Genomic DNA, 12,813 nt, shown 5'->3' on the forward strand with positions numbered 1-12,813 from the left:
GCGTCCTTTGTTTAGGCAAGTCGGGAAAAGTTTACAAGCAGGAGCCAAAAGTACGGCTTGGTCTGGCCTTTGTGTGGTCATAGCCACATTTGGCTGGCACTGGGGACAGATTTCTCCAGGGACCTCACTGGTGTTTTAATGTCATACTTCAGATGCAAAGTCAAACAAAAATGTAGTGAATTTGTGCTGGTTGTCCACCTGTGGAGAGACCATCCATATGCTCAGGTGCATCACTGGAAGTCCATACACACTGGTGCAATCAGTCAGGCATATTCAGTCAGCAAGGAAGTGCTACAGTCCCCACAGAAAATGCTCTTTTCTATCTTTATTAGTTTGTGCTTTTATTTATTACTAAAAATTCATTTATTCGAGGTATTTTTATTCCACTGCTCAGCCCCAGGGTAGCAGAGCAGCTTACATGCCATCAACCCAACAAGCCCTGCTTGTGGGCTTATGATCCCAAAATACGACACACAAGGAAGAAGGGCAGAGGAGGGAAGAGGAAAATGGCCCTCCTGTCCCACCTGCCTCTCTCTGAGAGAGAGATATGTGCGCTGGTGTGTCCGAGAGAGAAAGACAGAGAGAGATACATGTGCACAGTGGCTGATTGCACCGTGGCTGGCCTGAACCACAGCCCAAAAGGGGACAGAGGAACATAACCGCCCACTTGGAACAAACCAGTGCTTTGTCTAGTTTGACATCCTGTTTTCCCACACTGGGCTGGTCTTGGGGCTGCCTGCCCGGGAGCGCAGGGCCTGTTCTCACCAGAGGTCTGAATGGATTGAAAGAGTCCAAGGGCTGCAGATTGCCCACCCCTGCTTTCAGCCTGTTTTTCTTTTGGAGGCTCTGATTTCATCACTGAAGGGAAAAGCAAGTAGGATCTGCAGTGCAGTGTTGCGGCGTATTCCCAACCCTAAAACCAGGGTGTTGAACTGGAGGCCCGTGGGCCCGATGCAGCCCTCTGGTGGCTCCTCAGGGGACCTTGCCGCTTCCACATTCCCCAGCCCGCCGATGGTACGGTTTTAGCATCCTCTCTCTGCCAGCCTAAGATGTTGACTTGGCCCTCCGAAGACTTCACATACTGGCTGTCAGACCTGAAATAGGCTGGCCTTTGTCCCTCTTGCCCCAACCCTTATTCTCCAGGCCAAGGCCTCACTGCTGACTTTTCCGTAACAGTTGCGAGATTTAGATGCTTGGTTTAAAAGGGGGGGAAAGGAAGAGACCAGATGGACCAAAGGTGTACTGTTCCCAGATTCACTTCCCTTCAGGACCTTTTGCTGGTGGGATTTCTGGTGATTGATTTTGTAAAAAGGAAAGACAGAGAAGAGGCTTTTGGGATCAAGTCTAGCGGAAGTGCTTATCAGGCAAGAGGTGTGTTTTAATTGACGCTCGCAAGGAATTCTAGCACGGTTCCTTCTGGAAACTTAAGCTCTTACCTGTTTGATTGAAAGCTGTATGGCCTAGTGGTTAGAGGATTGGGCTAGAACTGAGGAGGTTTTGGTACAAGTCCTTACCTAGCTGTGAGGCTAGGCTAGGTGACTTGAAGCCTGTCAGTTCCTCCTGGTCTGGCCTCCTTTGCAGGGTTGTTGTGAGGAAAGTGGGGAAGAACTGTGCATGGTCCTTTCCACACCTTTGGAAAGAAGGGTGGATAATGGGTGGAAAAATATATATGCTCATAATTTTAATGAATATGCTTATATTATACCCCTTCAACTGTCTTTGCATCTTTTCTCGGAAATTAGGTGTGTGGAAGTGTTTCCAACCCAGCTCAGGAAAACCTCCGAGAGCTGAAGCAGGCACTCATTAAATCTGTATCTCCTTTTCCTTCCACATTTGCCCCATTCGGTCTGTCAATCCCAGTGGGGCAGAGCAGTTTCCAGCCGTCTCCTCCACTATCCTGCCTGCAGCCCCAGCATTTCCTTTTCCCAGAATTCCTGGGGTAGCGGGGCAGGCAGAAGCCTTCCAAATCATGGTCCAGATTAGAAGGTGGCCCGCTTTTTAACACTCTCTCCTTCCTGCCCAGTTCCGGTCACTTCTCCCCACCCTCCTCGGTTGTTTCTCTTTCCCCACCCCATGCAGTGTTTTCTTTTATTCTGGAAGCAGCTTGCAGGCAGAGACCCCTCTGTATTTGAGCAGATGGCCTTGTGTAAATTCCCCCGGGCTTGGGTTCTGCCTGGAGCAAAGCTCGTGGCATTGCTTGGTGGCAACAGGGAGGGGAATATGCCAGCTCCTTGGAAGAGAGATGCTTTCTCAGTGCCAGTTGGCCTCCCGTGTTCCACCTTCCCCACTTCCTCAGGTCTTTTCCTGCCTCCTCTCCCAGGGCAAACCTGCCAGGTTGCTGGGGCAACAGGAGGCAGGCTTGGCTTTGAAGCGTAAGTGCCATCTCTGCCCGCCCTGGTGGGCAGCAGGTGAGAAGGTCTTTCGGCCGCGCTGATCAGGCCTGGTTGTGCTTTTGTGAGCTATGTGGGCTTGGACCTCCCACGGATTTTCCATGCCCTGCCGTTTGGATGCCTCGCATCCAGTCCTGGCAGGTTGGAAGGAAAAGGGCTTCTGTACATGCTTGGAGGACAAGTCATCCGCTTAGCTAGGCTCAGGCTCAGGCCGTGCATTTGGATGCTGGTTCGCCTCAGGTTCTGATAGGCAGCTTTTGTGTCCATCCCAGGAAGGCATTCACATAAAAACATGAAAGCAGCTCTGTTAACTCCTTCCCAGCCCACTGCTCCCCCAGATGCAAAGCCGGCATGGTTGGGTACACACCGAGCACCCGCATCCCAGCTGGGGCCTGCTGACGGGACGTTAGACCATCTTTCCAGCTGCCAATATGACCACAACTTGCTTTTCATAAGCCATACACATGCTGCCAAAAAAACTGTGTATTTTCCCTGCAAGCTCTCTTCCCTTCTTTCCCCTCTGTTTCCTCCTGTGTCGAACTCATAGATTGTAAGCCCCTGGGGGCAGGGACCTGTTGTCCCCCTGTTGTCCCCCTCGATGGCACATGATTACTACACCCTCCCTCCCTTTCCCACCTCTGTTCTGTGGCAAAACGTTTTTCATCCAACTCCCTGCATACCAGCCAGTTCTGATCTGAAGCTCTTACTGCTGGTAGCTCTGCCTAAGCAAGTGCATTTCAGTCCCTTAGCACAGGGCAAAAAACAGCACACAAGCTGGAAAACCATCGTGCTGTGTGCAGCTGGCCAGGAGGAGGGTGGAGGCAGAGAACGGGGCATGGCCATATGGGGAAACCCTGAACTGGGATCCCAGGTGGGCTGATTTTGGCCTCTAGACCCCACATTTGTTTCTCCTTCACTGGGGGAGAGAAAATGAACAGCTGGAGAATAGAATAGAATAGAATAGAATAGAATAGAATAGAATAGAATAGAATAGAGAGTGTCCCAGGACAGGTTATGGCCGGCTGGCCCCCTGAACAAGAGACCATCGGTCGCCATTTCCTCAGACAAACAAACTGACTTACCTTTTACTGTGTCAAATGAAATGTGAATGTGGTTTAGAAGGGACGGCTAGCCCTCTAACTCTGTCGGGTGTTTCTCCCCGGCCCCTTCTGCATCCTCCCAGCTTTTCGTGATTGACAACGGCGCCGATGACTGGCGGATCGCCATGACCTACGAGCGCATCCTCTACATCTGCTTGGAGATGCTGGTTTGTGCCATCCACCCCATCCCCGGGGAGTACAAGTTCTTTTGGACCGCCCGGCTGGCCTTCTCGTACGCGCCTTCGCGGGCCGAGGCAGACGTGGACATCATCCTCTCCATCCCCATGTTCCTGCGCCTCTACCTGATCGCCCGGGTGATGCTGTTGCACAGCAAGCTCTTCACGGACGCCTCGTCGCGCAGCATCGGCGCCCTCAACAAGATCAACTTCAACACGCGCTTCGTCATGAAGACGCTCATGACCATCTGCCCCGGGACGGTGCTGCTGGTGTTCAGCATCTCGCTGTGGATCATCGCCGCCTGGACGGTGCGTGTGTGTGAGAGGTGAGCTTGCGCACGGATGCGCCTCGGGGAGGATGGGGTGGGCGGGGGGGGGGGCTTGGCGGGGGGGGGCGCGGGGGGGGGGGGGGGGGGGGGGGGGGGGGGTCTTGGCGGGGCTGCGCGCCGGGGCTAAGCAACCAGAAGCCTGCAGATGACGAGACTTGGGCAGATTTTTAAAAGAGAGTAGCTCCTTTTGCCTTGGAGAACTTATTCTGCCATGTTTTATTTGCATCATGGATTCTGGGAGAGGACCCTGCTGCTCTGCCCACACCTTCCTATACATTCTTTCAAGCAGATATTAACAACCTTCCTGAGGGCTAGAGTGTCTTTTAAAACTGACTATTTTAAAAATAAATTTCCCACCAGGCTAATGATTCGAATTCAGTCTGTAAACAGTTATTAAGCAGGTTTGCCATGTATGTTCTTCATAATCTAACGTTTAATCTCGTATTGAGGATATTCGATGTTACCCAGTCACTAACTTTAGTCATAAGTGCCGTAGTCCACAGCTTCTTTTCCCACTGATTGATGGGTACCCTAAGCTGATTGTCAGTTTTTTGCCAATGTTTCCTTTGCTGCCATTAGCACATGTTTTCTGCTTTAAAGTGAATTCTGCACCGAAATTGCCACATTCCGTTTTCTGCTTTTCTGCTTCCATACTCCTAGAAAATGTACAGGACTCTGGCCATCAACTGTGCTTGTGTGAAACTGCATCTCCCAGTTAAAAGAGTGGCTTCTCACTAGGAGAGCATCTCTTGGATTGAGACCTTGAAAAACCAGAGATGGTTAAACAATCCTGCAGTGGATTTTTATTTATGTTTATTTAGGTAAAGTATTTTGATCCTCCTCCTCCGCCAAAATGGCTCTCAGGGCAGATTACATGCGATCAGTAAATCAGGCTTGCAGTCTAAAATGACACGACACGGGAAGAAGAAGCGATGGGGAGGGCAGAGGGGAAAACAAGCCGTTTCTCAGCAAGGCTGTGCTTCAAGAAGTATTGCTAAGTCTGGATTTATTCTACAGATCTCTTGTTTGCATTGGTGCCATGATGGTCCCCCCCCCCCACCGCCTCAGGTTAATTGCCATGCAGGGACCACTTTCAAGGGGGAATGCCGCCGTGTTCCCCTTGCTTTCGAAATGACTTCAGTCAGGCTTCAAATGAACTGAAATGTTTATTTTATCTGAGATGATTTGCATGAGAAATTAATGAGCTGGCATTAAAATTTAAATACATCCAAGTAATTATTTCTAAATGTTGTATATGCAGATATCTATCAGCACATGTAGATTTCTATCCTGTGGGCCTGAGCTTGGCATCATTTTAATGCCTCCCAGAGTGTTCCCGTTCCTCATTCTCTCTTTTTGCAACCCTCTGGATTGGCTCCCGGATGGACCAATGATCTGCCTTAGGCTGAATTCTCTGGTTCATTCCCAAATATTGCATTGGAGCGATGCCTCACAAGTCCCAGGTTTGATTCCCAGTTTCTCCAGTTCAAAAGGCGGGAACAGGGAAAGACCCCTGTGGCCCTGCTCAAGAGAACCAGGACCGAGATGGAGGCAGCCTTCAAGTACCTGAAAGGTTGCCCTGTAGGAGATGGAAAAAGTCAGCTCTTTGTCGCTCCAGAGGGCAAGGTGAGGGCCGAGCGTGGAAATGGAAGGGAAATGGCTTTTTGCTGCAGATTAGGGGAGGGTACAAAAAAGTAAAATTTGATTGCTCAGAGCTGCAGAATGATTTTGCCTCATGCCAAATCTTTCTCACACGTCTTCATAGGACCAGCTGGAAAGAATGGGTAACACAACTCAGCTTGCATTCATAAGCAGGGCATTTAAAAACACCTTATTACTTCTAGTCCCAGGTAGGGGATGGAGAGGTGAACCAGAGGGAGGACTTAACTCCGGGGTACAGACTCTCTTCCAGCCCAACTTCCATCTTGGAGGTGTCAGATCCCAGCACAGGCAGAGTAGGAGCCAAGAGGTGAGGGAGCAGCCGCGTTTCTGCCGAAAACACCCACACACGTTAGCTTAAAGCATTTCTGAGTAACTAATCCTTTGGAGAAGCGTTTAGGAAGAGAGGAAAACGCACCAAGCCCAGGAAAGTGCCAAGCGACTCGTGACGGGGGGAACGTGGCTCGGAGCAAGGGACGGAGCCCGAGAAGGCCGAGCGAGGACCTCTGAGGGTTGGCTTGGCCCCTCAGCTGCCCCCTGGTATAACTCCCCCTCCTCTCCCCCCTCCCTGAAACCGCAGTCGCGGCCCTAACGAGCACGGCACCACACTTGCGCAATCAAGTCACGTTGGCTCTGCCCCCTTCGCAGATCCCTCGTGTTCTGCACGAGCCGTGCAGGAGGTGAGCAGAGTGGGAAGAGGACTCTTTCACGCCGGAACCCCGTGAGCACTGGAATTACTCAGAGTGGAAGGAGGCGGGGAAGGAGCGTGCCGAGCGGAGCTGTCTTGGCCACCCAGTGCTCCTCCCGACACCCCCCTGGCGGCTCTCCAGGCTTCCCCCTGCACACCAGTGGTTGGCACAGACTTAATTCTTCTCTTCCCGTCCACCTCCCAGCCTGGCAGCAACGCGGGTTACCAACCTCCTTTTCAGCACTTGCCAAGCTGTAATTAGGCAGTGGGCGTTTGGGTGGGCAAAGCTTAGTCAATCCTCTTTTTTTCCCCCAGGGATGCCCGCTTGCGGTGACTTTTCCTTGGCATCCATGCTTACAAAAATGGTTCGGGCTGATGCGCAGTCTTTTCTTTTTTCCTCCTTCAGCAGGATGGTGGTGGTGGTGTTGTGAGCCGAGGTTCCTCCTTTGAACAAACGCTAGCCACACTCCATTTTCCTTGTCATTGGATCTCTGAGCATGCACAGAGTGGTTTCTTGAACCCAATCTAGTGATTACTTCCAAGAACTCTCCTTATGAAGGCACCTGAGGCTGGCCCGCCTCCTTTCTGCAGGCCAGTCACCTGATTGGGCCTCTCGCCTCTGCTGGCACCTTGCCGTGGGGTTCAGCTTAGAGGGAGGGGGCTGGTCTGCACCTGGGGGCACCTCATCCCCTCCCACTGGCTCTGCGTCCACCATTCCCAGGATCTGCCTGGCAGGGCGAGGCGTCTGCCCTTGAGCTAATCCCTTCTTGCATCCCAAGACCTCGTGGCAGACCCTGCTCCAGAATCTCACCAAGTCGGTCTCCATCACTCAGATCTGACTCCGCACCTGGGTATGGCTAGTGCCCCATGGGAACGCTTGCCCCGCCCCGCCATTCCTCTGGCCCCCACAGGATTGATGCCATCTACCGCAGGCTGTGCCCCTGGAAGTTTCACCAGTTGGGCCGCATTTCATTTGAGTCATCCGTACCCTGGGAATGTCAGCCTAGGCTTTCAGTGGACTAAGGTCTTGCCAACTAGCCCACCAAAAATCTTTCTAAGTGGTGCACTGGGGTTCTATCCATCTGTCTAATTTTCTGCCCCCACCAGAGGTATGCAGCACAACGTTTTGGGAGGACTAGCCTCAAATTAGCTTGTCTTGTCTGTAACGGCCTTCAACTGGGGTGCAGAACCCCAGAGCCAGGCTGGATGGATGCAGCCCTCGAAGGTCCCAATATGGATCTCTGGAACTCCCCACAGCCCTGCTCCTTTGCCTGCTTCCCTGCCACCAGAAGACTCAGAGGTCTCTTGCGAGCCTTAGTCAGTAGCTAAAATAGGGTGCCATTTTGGCCCTTTTGCCCCATCCACCGCCTGGACGCAGCCCCCGAGAGTTTCTCTTCAGGAGATTTCGGCCCTCGGGCTAAAAGGGTTGAAGAGTTCCGGTCTGCTCTGGTGGCACCAGCTCTCCAGACCTTTTCCCATCCCCTCTTCCTGAAACATTTCAGTGGAGAGCCCAGAAATTGAACCTGAGATTTTTGGGGTACAAGGCAGGCACTCTGCTGTTCCTTATCGAAACCCAGTGCAAGAAAAAGGATCTGTCCTCGGCTCTTTTTTTCTTGGAAGGGAGTAAACAGGAGCTTTGTGCTGAGGCGTGCTTAGGGAATCCATCCATCTCGGGCAGTCACCCTGTTTTTCTCTTTGCTGGTTCCCCCCGTACCTGCTTCCTCCTCCACAAAGCACGCGACAGCACGAAACAGACTGGGGTGATTGTCCCCAGGGAGAAAAATCTGCATTTGGCACGAGCGGCCCCGTCTCCTTTCCATCCTCTTGGCTTCGGGGGCAGTCTGGGTGGAGGCCAGCCATCTCTCGCTGTAACAAAGTCCTGCTGCTTTCCGTGAGCTGCTTGATCCCTCGGCCTGGCTGCCTGCCGTCCTCGGCAAATGGTTTCTGTTCATGTCGCTTCCCGATACTGGGTGGGTGGGGGCAGGCATTTATTGGGCGAGGGGGGAGAGTTTCAGATCTTGACTGCGATGCTTCCACCCTGTCTGCCCCGCATCTGGTGTCCTTTCCAAATTTGCAACCCGGCGGGGAAGTAAAGAGGCAGGGCTTGGGGTGCTGCACCTCTTCTCTTCTGCAAATACCCCTCCCCAGAGCAAGAGCATTCCTCAGCAAACGGGGAGTTGCTGAAATCATCGCACTGTTATTTTGGCTCCCCAGACATGGCAGCCACGGAGTCCACACAGCAGCCTCTTACCGGGGATGTGCTAAGGAGATCAGGCTGCACGGGGAGGCAGCCGCATGTGGGATGTAGGCGGGACTCCCCGGTAAGTGTGGAACTGGAGACGGGAGCTCCCACCTGCTCGGGCGAACGGCTTTTGCTGCATAGCAGGAATGGAGCCAAGGATGAGAGTTGGAGGGTCGGAGGAAAGACGTGTTGGTGGAGAAGGAGACGAGTCTGAGTCAGTCTGAATTCGCGTCTCCATCGCCGGGTGCCACGTGCCCCCTGCCTGAGGGCTGCCTAGGAGGTCCGGCCTGCTGTGATGGCCAGGCCTCCTTCACGAAGCCCCGTCCCTTTCCCCTTTCTCCTCATCATTCACTGGTCTCCTGGTTTTGTGAGCTGTTCTCCCTTTTCTGAAAAATGCATCTGCTAAGACTTCATCGGTGTCCCTGAGAGCTTCCCGTCAACGTGCGCAGGTCTCCTTTGCCTCTGGCACCACCCACGTTTGCATTCCTATTTCCCACACACACTCGCGTGTGGCCCCCAGAGATTCTCTGCAAAGGGGTTCGGTGCGCCGAAAGAGGCTTTGCACCCATCTTGCACAATGAGCCTCCTAGCAGTCTTGAACCCGGCGCCTCTCCTTTCAGAGGAAACCCCTGAAATGCAGTTATGGGACATAGAAGTGGGCCCTGCCCTGCCTGGCTTTCAGGGCATAGCCCCCTTTCCTCCTGTTTTTCAGATACTCTTGGCTGAAGGGATGAGGGTGTTGTTTAATTAATTAATTACTTAAACGGAGCTCTGTTTGGGACTCAACTCAAGGGCGCCACCTACTGAGCCCTCAGTTCTCCACAGTGAGGTTCCCACCTGCCAGCTCCAGAGGATCACTCTCTCTTTGCCCAGGGCTGGGCAATTTTTCTGCTCCTTATTTTTCTGCTGCTAACATGAAAGTGGAGGAGCCTCCCTTGTGCTGGGCCATGACTCAGTCCTGAGGTCCCAGTCCACCAGTTGAAGACCGGCACCCCAGAGAAGCTACTAAGAGGTCTTCTGAGTTCCTTTGTCCTGCTGCAGAGTTCTGTGTCACCCCAAACCTTGCTTGTTGTAAGAAGAGCCCTGCATTCTCCAGAAACTGACATCAAAAATGTAAAACAAGGACCAAGCCCAGATCTTTGTTGTGCAAGGACTCCCATCCTGGTGCTCAGTATGTTGTATTCAGGGGTCAGGCTTTGGCACAGTAAAGGAGGATGAGTGAAAGGACCATGGCTTTGCTGCTACCTGCAAATGATGGGATTTAGAATTCTGGGAAGGCCATGTTTCAAGCTGAGCCTTCTAAGGCGCACGTACCCTAGTCACATTTCACTTTTATGCTCCAGTATTTCATTAACTTCTCCACATCCTGGAGACATGAGGAATTAGATTGCATGCGCAGAGGGGTTCCCACTCTCAATTTTTGACATAACCAAGAAATATGAAAAGATCGTGTTGCAACACCACTGCTCTTTCCTTGTCCCCGTCTAACTCAGAAAGCCATGAGTTAGGAAACTTGGATGAATGGATCAGGAAGAAACAGCTGAAGGAAACCATCTGCCTTTTGCCTTTCTAACAGATCCAGTGGAGACAGAAACAGAGAAGCAGAGTGAGTCAGAAGGGGTCTCCCGGGCCATCTAGTCTGACCCCTGGCTCCAGCCAGCTCCACTCACGACATGCCCACCATGTGCATGTCCTGCCTGTCCTTAAACACCCTCACCGACAGGCCCTCAACCACCTCCTGAGGAAGCCCATTCCATACCCTGGGGGTCCTAATAGTCAGGAAGTCCTTCCTGGCATCCGGATTGAACCTTGGCTCCTTGAGATGCTGGAAGGAAGATATTCCTTGGGACGTGCAGTGGTGGAAGCCAGCCACTAACGGCGGTGCTTTCCTTCTCTCCGTGGGTCCTGTTTTAATAAGGCACCAGCTAGCGCAGTGTGTCGCACCTCTGGCTCCTGGTAGCCTGGGCCAGTCTGAATAAGGTGTACCTGCACATTTCTGCCCCTGCAGCGGGGAAGTAATCGGTCTCCAGATGTTTGCGTGAGCCAGAGAAAGAGTTTTGTCTGTGTGTGCTCATCCCCAACAAATTGCAGTAGGGCAGGGATGCAGAATGTTTTCGGCCCGAGGGCCACATTTTAGTTTGGAGATGCATCTGGGGGCCATGTTGTGGGGTGGAGGGGCTGACTGGGAGAGGGGTGGGGCTTTAAAGCCTTTGCCCCCAGTAACAAAGGCTTAGGAGGGGTGGGACCAGGGGAAGTGTTTTTTGTGGGCTGGATTTGGCCGTGAGGCCTGGTCTTCCTTGCTTCCGTGGGAGTTATAGACTTGATGCTGGACCATTGATCCACCCAGCCTCTGAGTGGACACCAGCTTGACTGGGATCCACTGGGGCTGGGCGATCTGTCGTGTGTGGCATGGTTTCCTGGTCCCTGTTAGTTCAAATGCAGCTGAACCCAGCTTGGGACCCTCCAGAGTTTCTGTCCTTCAGCTCCCATCAGCCCCAGCCAACATGCGTGGCCAGGTATTCTGGGAATTTGTCACCCAAAAGGCCTGGAAGAAGCAGGTACGGGAAGCAGCAATTAAAGTTACAAGTATTTTTTTTTTCCATGGGGCCCTCTGAGTGGGGTCATTTATCCCCTGGGCTCTGTGGACTCGATCATAAAACTTTTAGAAACAGAATATCCAGGTCATCCAAATTCTGCAATGAAACCACCCACTAATTATGTAACCTTCATGCAAATGAAGCCTATTTGTGTCTGTCTTTTGCAGAGTCTGTTCTGAAATATTTTACTTCCCCCACTTCTCACAATTCTGGTTTTGCGTGTCATTTCCATGAATGCAGGTCACCGGAAGTTCCTCTCCAAACCCTCTCTGTAGTAACAGGGACTAGGAACTTTGCACAGTGTGTGTTTGCAATGAAAACAAAGGTCTTCTACTCCTCCTGCGATGCTATAGGGACCTCTTGGGAGAACTAATTGCGGGTTGTGCATTAAGCAGCAGAGTTCAAGCCAGCCAACCTGTACCTGATGCCCTCCAAATGTACTGGAGTAGAGGACGCATCATTGAGCCAGGGATGATGGGAGTTGTACGTGGAGGATGCCAGGCTGTAGGAGCTTAGAGCCTTTTCTTTATCGGCCAAACGGCCTCTCCTGCCATTTTATATTCTAATCCCAGCTTGCGAGGATTTGAACCTGCTGCATGCATTTCTCCAAAAGGGCACCGCCACATAATGCCGGAGAAAATGACCGTTCCAGCAGACGGAAGCCATTCATTCCGGTTCCTGGCCCTGCTCTGCTGCCTGATCCATGCCGTTCACACGCGTGTTCGGAGCAAGGGCAGCAATTCTGCCTGCCTTGCAGCCCCTCAGCACTTGTCAGACCCTGCTGGAGGGGGTGCTGGTCCTCACCTACCCCCTCCCAGGCCTTTTGCAAGTCTCGCCGCCCTGCACTGCAATGCCAGCTAGGCTGAGGCTCTCCCGAGGGCCAGTCCTTCCACGCACCTGCCCCTCTCACCTCTGCTCCACCTGCTGAAGGGCCAAATGAAGGAGGATGTAATTTGGACCCGGAGCTGCAAGTTGCTCACCCCGACTGGTGCCTGGGACAATCGGGAACCGGATTTTGCTTCCGGCACAGCCAGAAACCGAGGGGGCTTAATTCTGGGCTGAAGCCTGCGAGTTACATTTGCAAAGAAAGCGACATTTGCCATATCTTCACTAGAAACCCATAAAATAAACACAGTTGCAAGGCTGGTGTAATATAAATCTAGAAATCTGTTGGCTGCCGTGGAGCGTTCTTTCCCTCCTGCCTAGGCCCAGTGGGAGGCTGGGACAAAGAGATGATGCAGTTTCCAGCACCCTCGCCTGATTGCTGGTGGAGAGCTTTCGAAGTTAGGCCGAGGTTCTCAGGCTGCCCAGCCCCGTGTTGGAAGAACCGACTGTTTAATTCCTTTCCTATTTCAGAAAGGACGGGCGGCTCTGAGATAGCACAGAGGGCTGTTTCCCAGGACGCTCTAGGTTTAGTCCACCACATCTCTAGCTGGAAGGATCTTAGGTAGCCAACAAAGAGAAAGTCCCTTGAGGCAAGGGAAATGAGGGTGGCAATGAAAATAACTCTATACATGCTCAGAGGTACATGCTGCTCCCTTAAAGAGGCATGGACTCACGATTGCCATCTAATTATTCCACACACCCTTAGCCCAGGGGTGGACAGACCTCACACAAGCGAGGTCTACGTAT

The 12,813-nt window shown here is 52.4% G+C and overlaps 1 protein-coding gene across 1 annotated transcript in view; it reads left to right on the forward strand.

The window, feature by feature from the left end:
• The window catches only part of KCNN3 (potassium calcium-activated channel subfamily N member 3), a 60,732-nt gene that overhangs the window by 22,031 nt on the left and 25,888 nt on the right, over positions 1–12,813 (forward strand). The window contains exon 2 of the mRNA XM_044448491.1: positions 3,574–3,992. Coding sequence (XP_044304426.1) covers positions 3,574–3,992 — 419 coding nt within the window. The remainder of the gene's footprint in view (positions 1–3,573; positions 3,993–12,813) is intronic.

The sequence above is a fragment of the Varanus komodoensis genome, unplaced genomic scaffold, assembly GCF_004798865.1.
Source record: "Varanus komodoensis strain SLA01 unplaced genomic scaffold, ASM479886v1 scaffold55, whole genome shotgun sequence".
NCBI classification, from domain to species: Eukaryota; Metazoa; Chordata; class Lepidosauria; order Squamata; family Varanidae; genus Varanus; species Varanus komodoensis.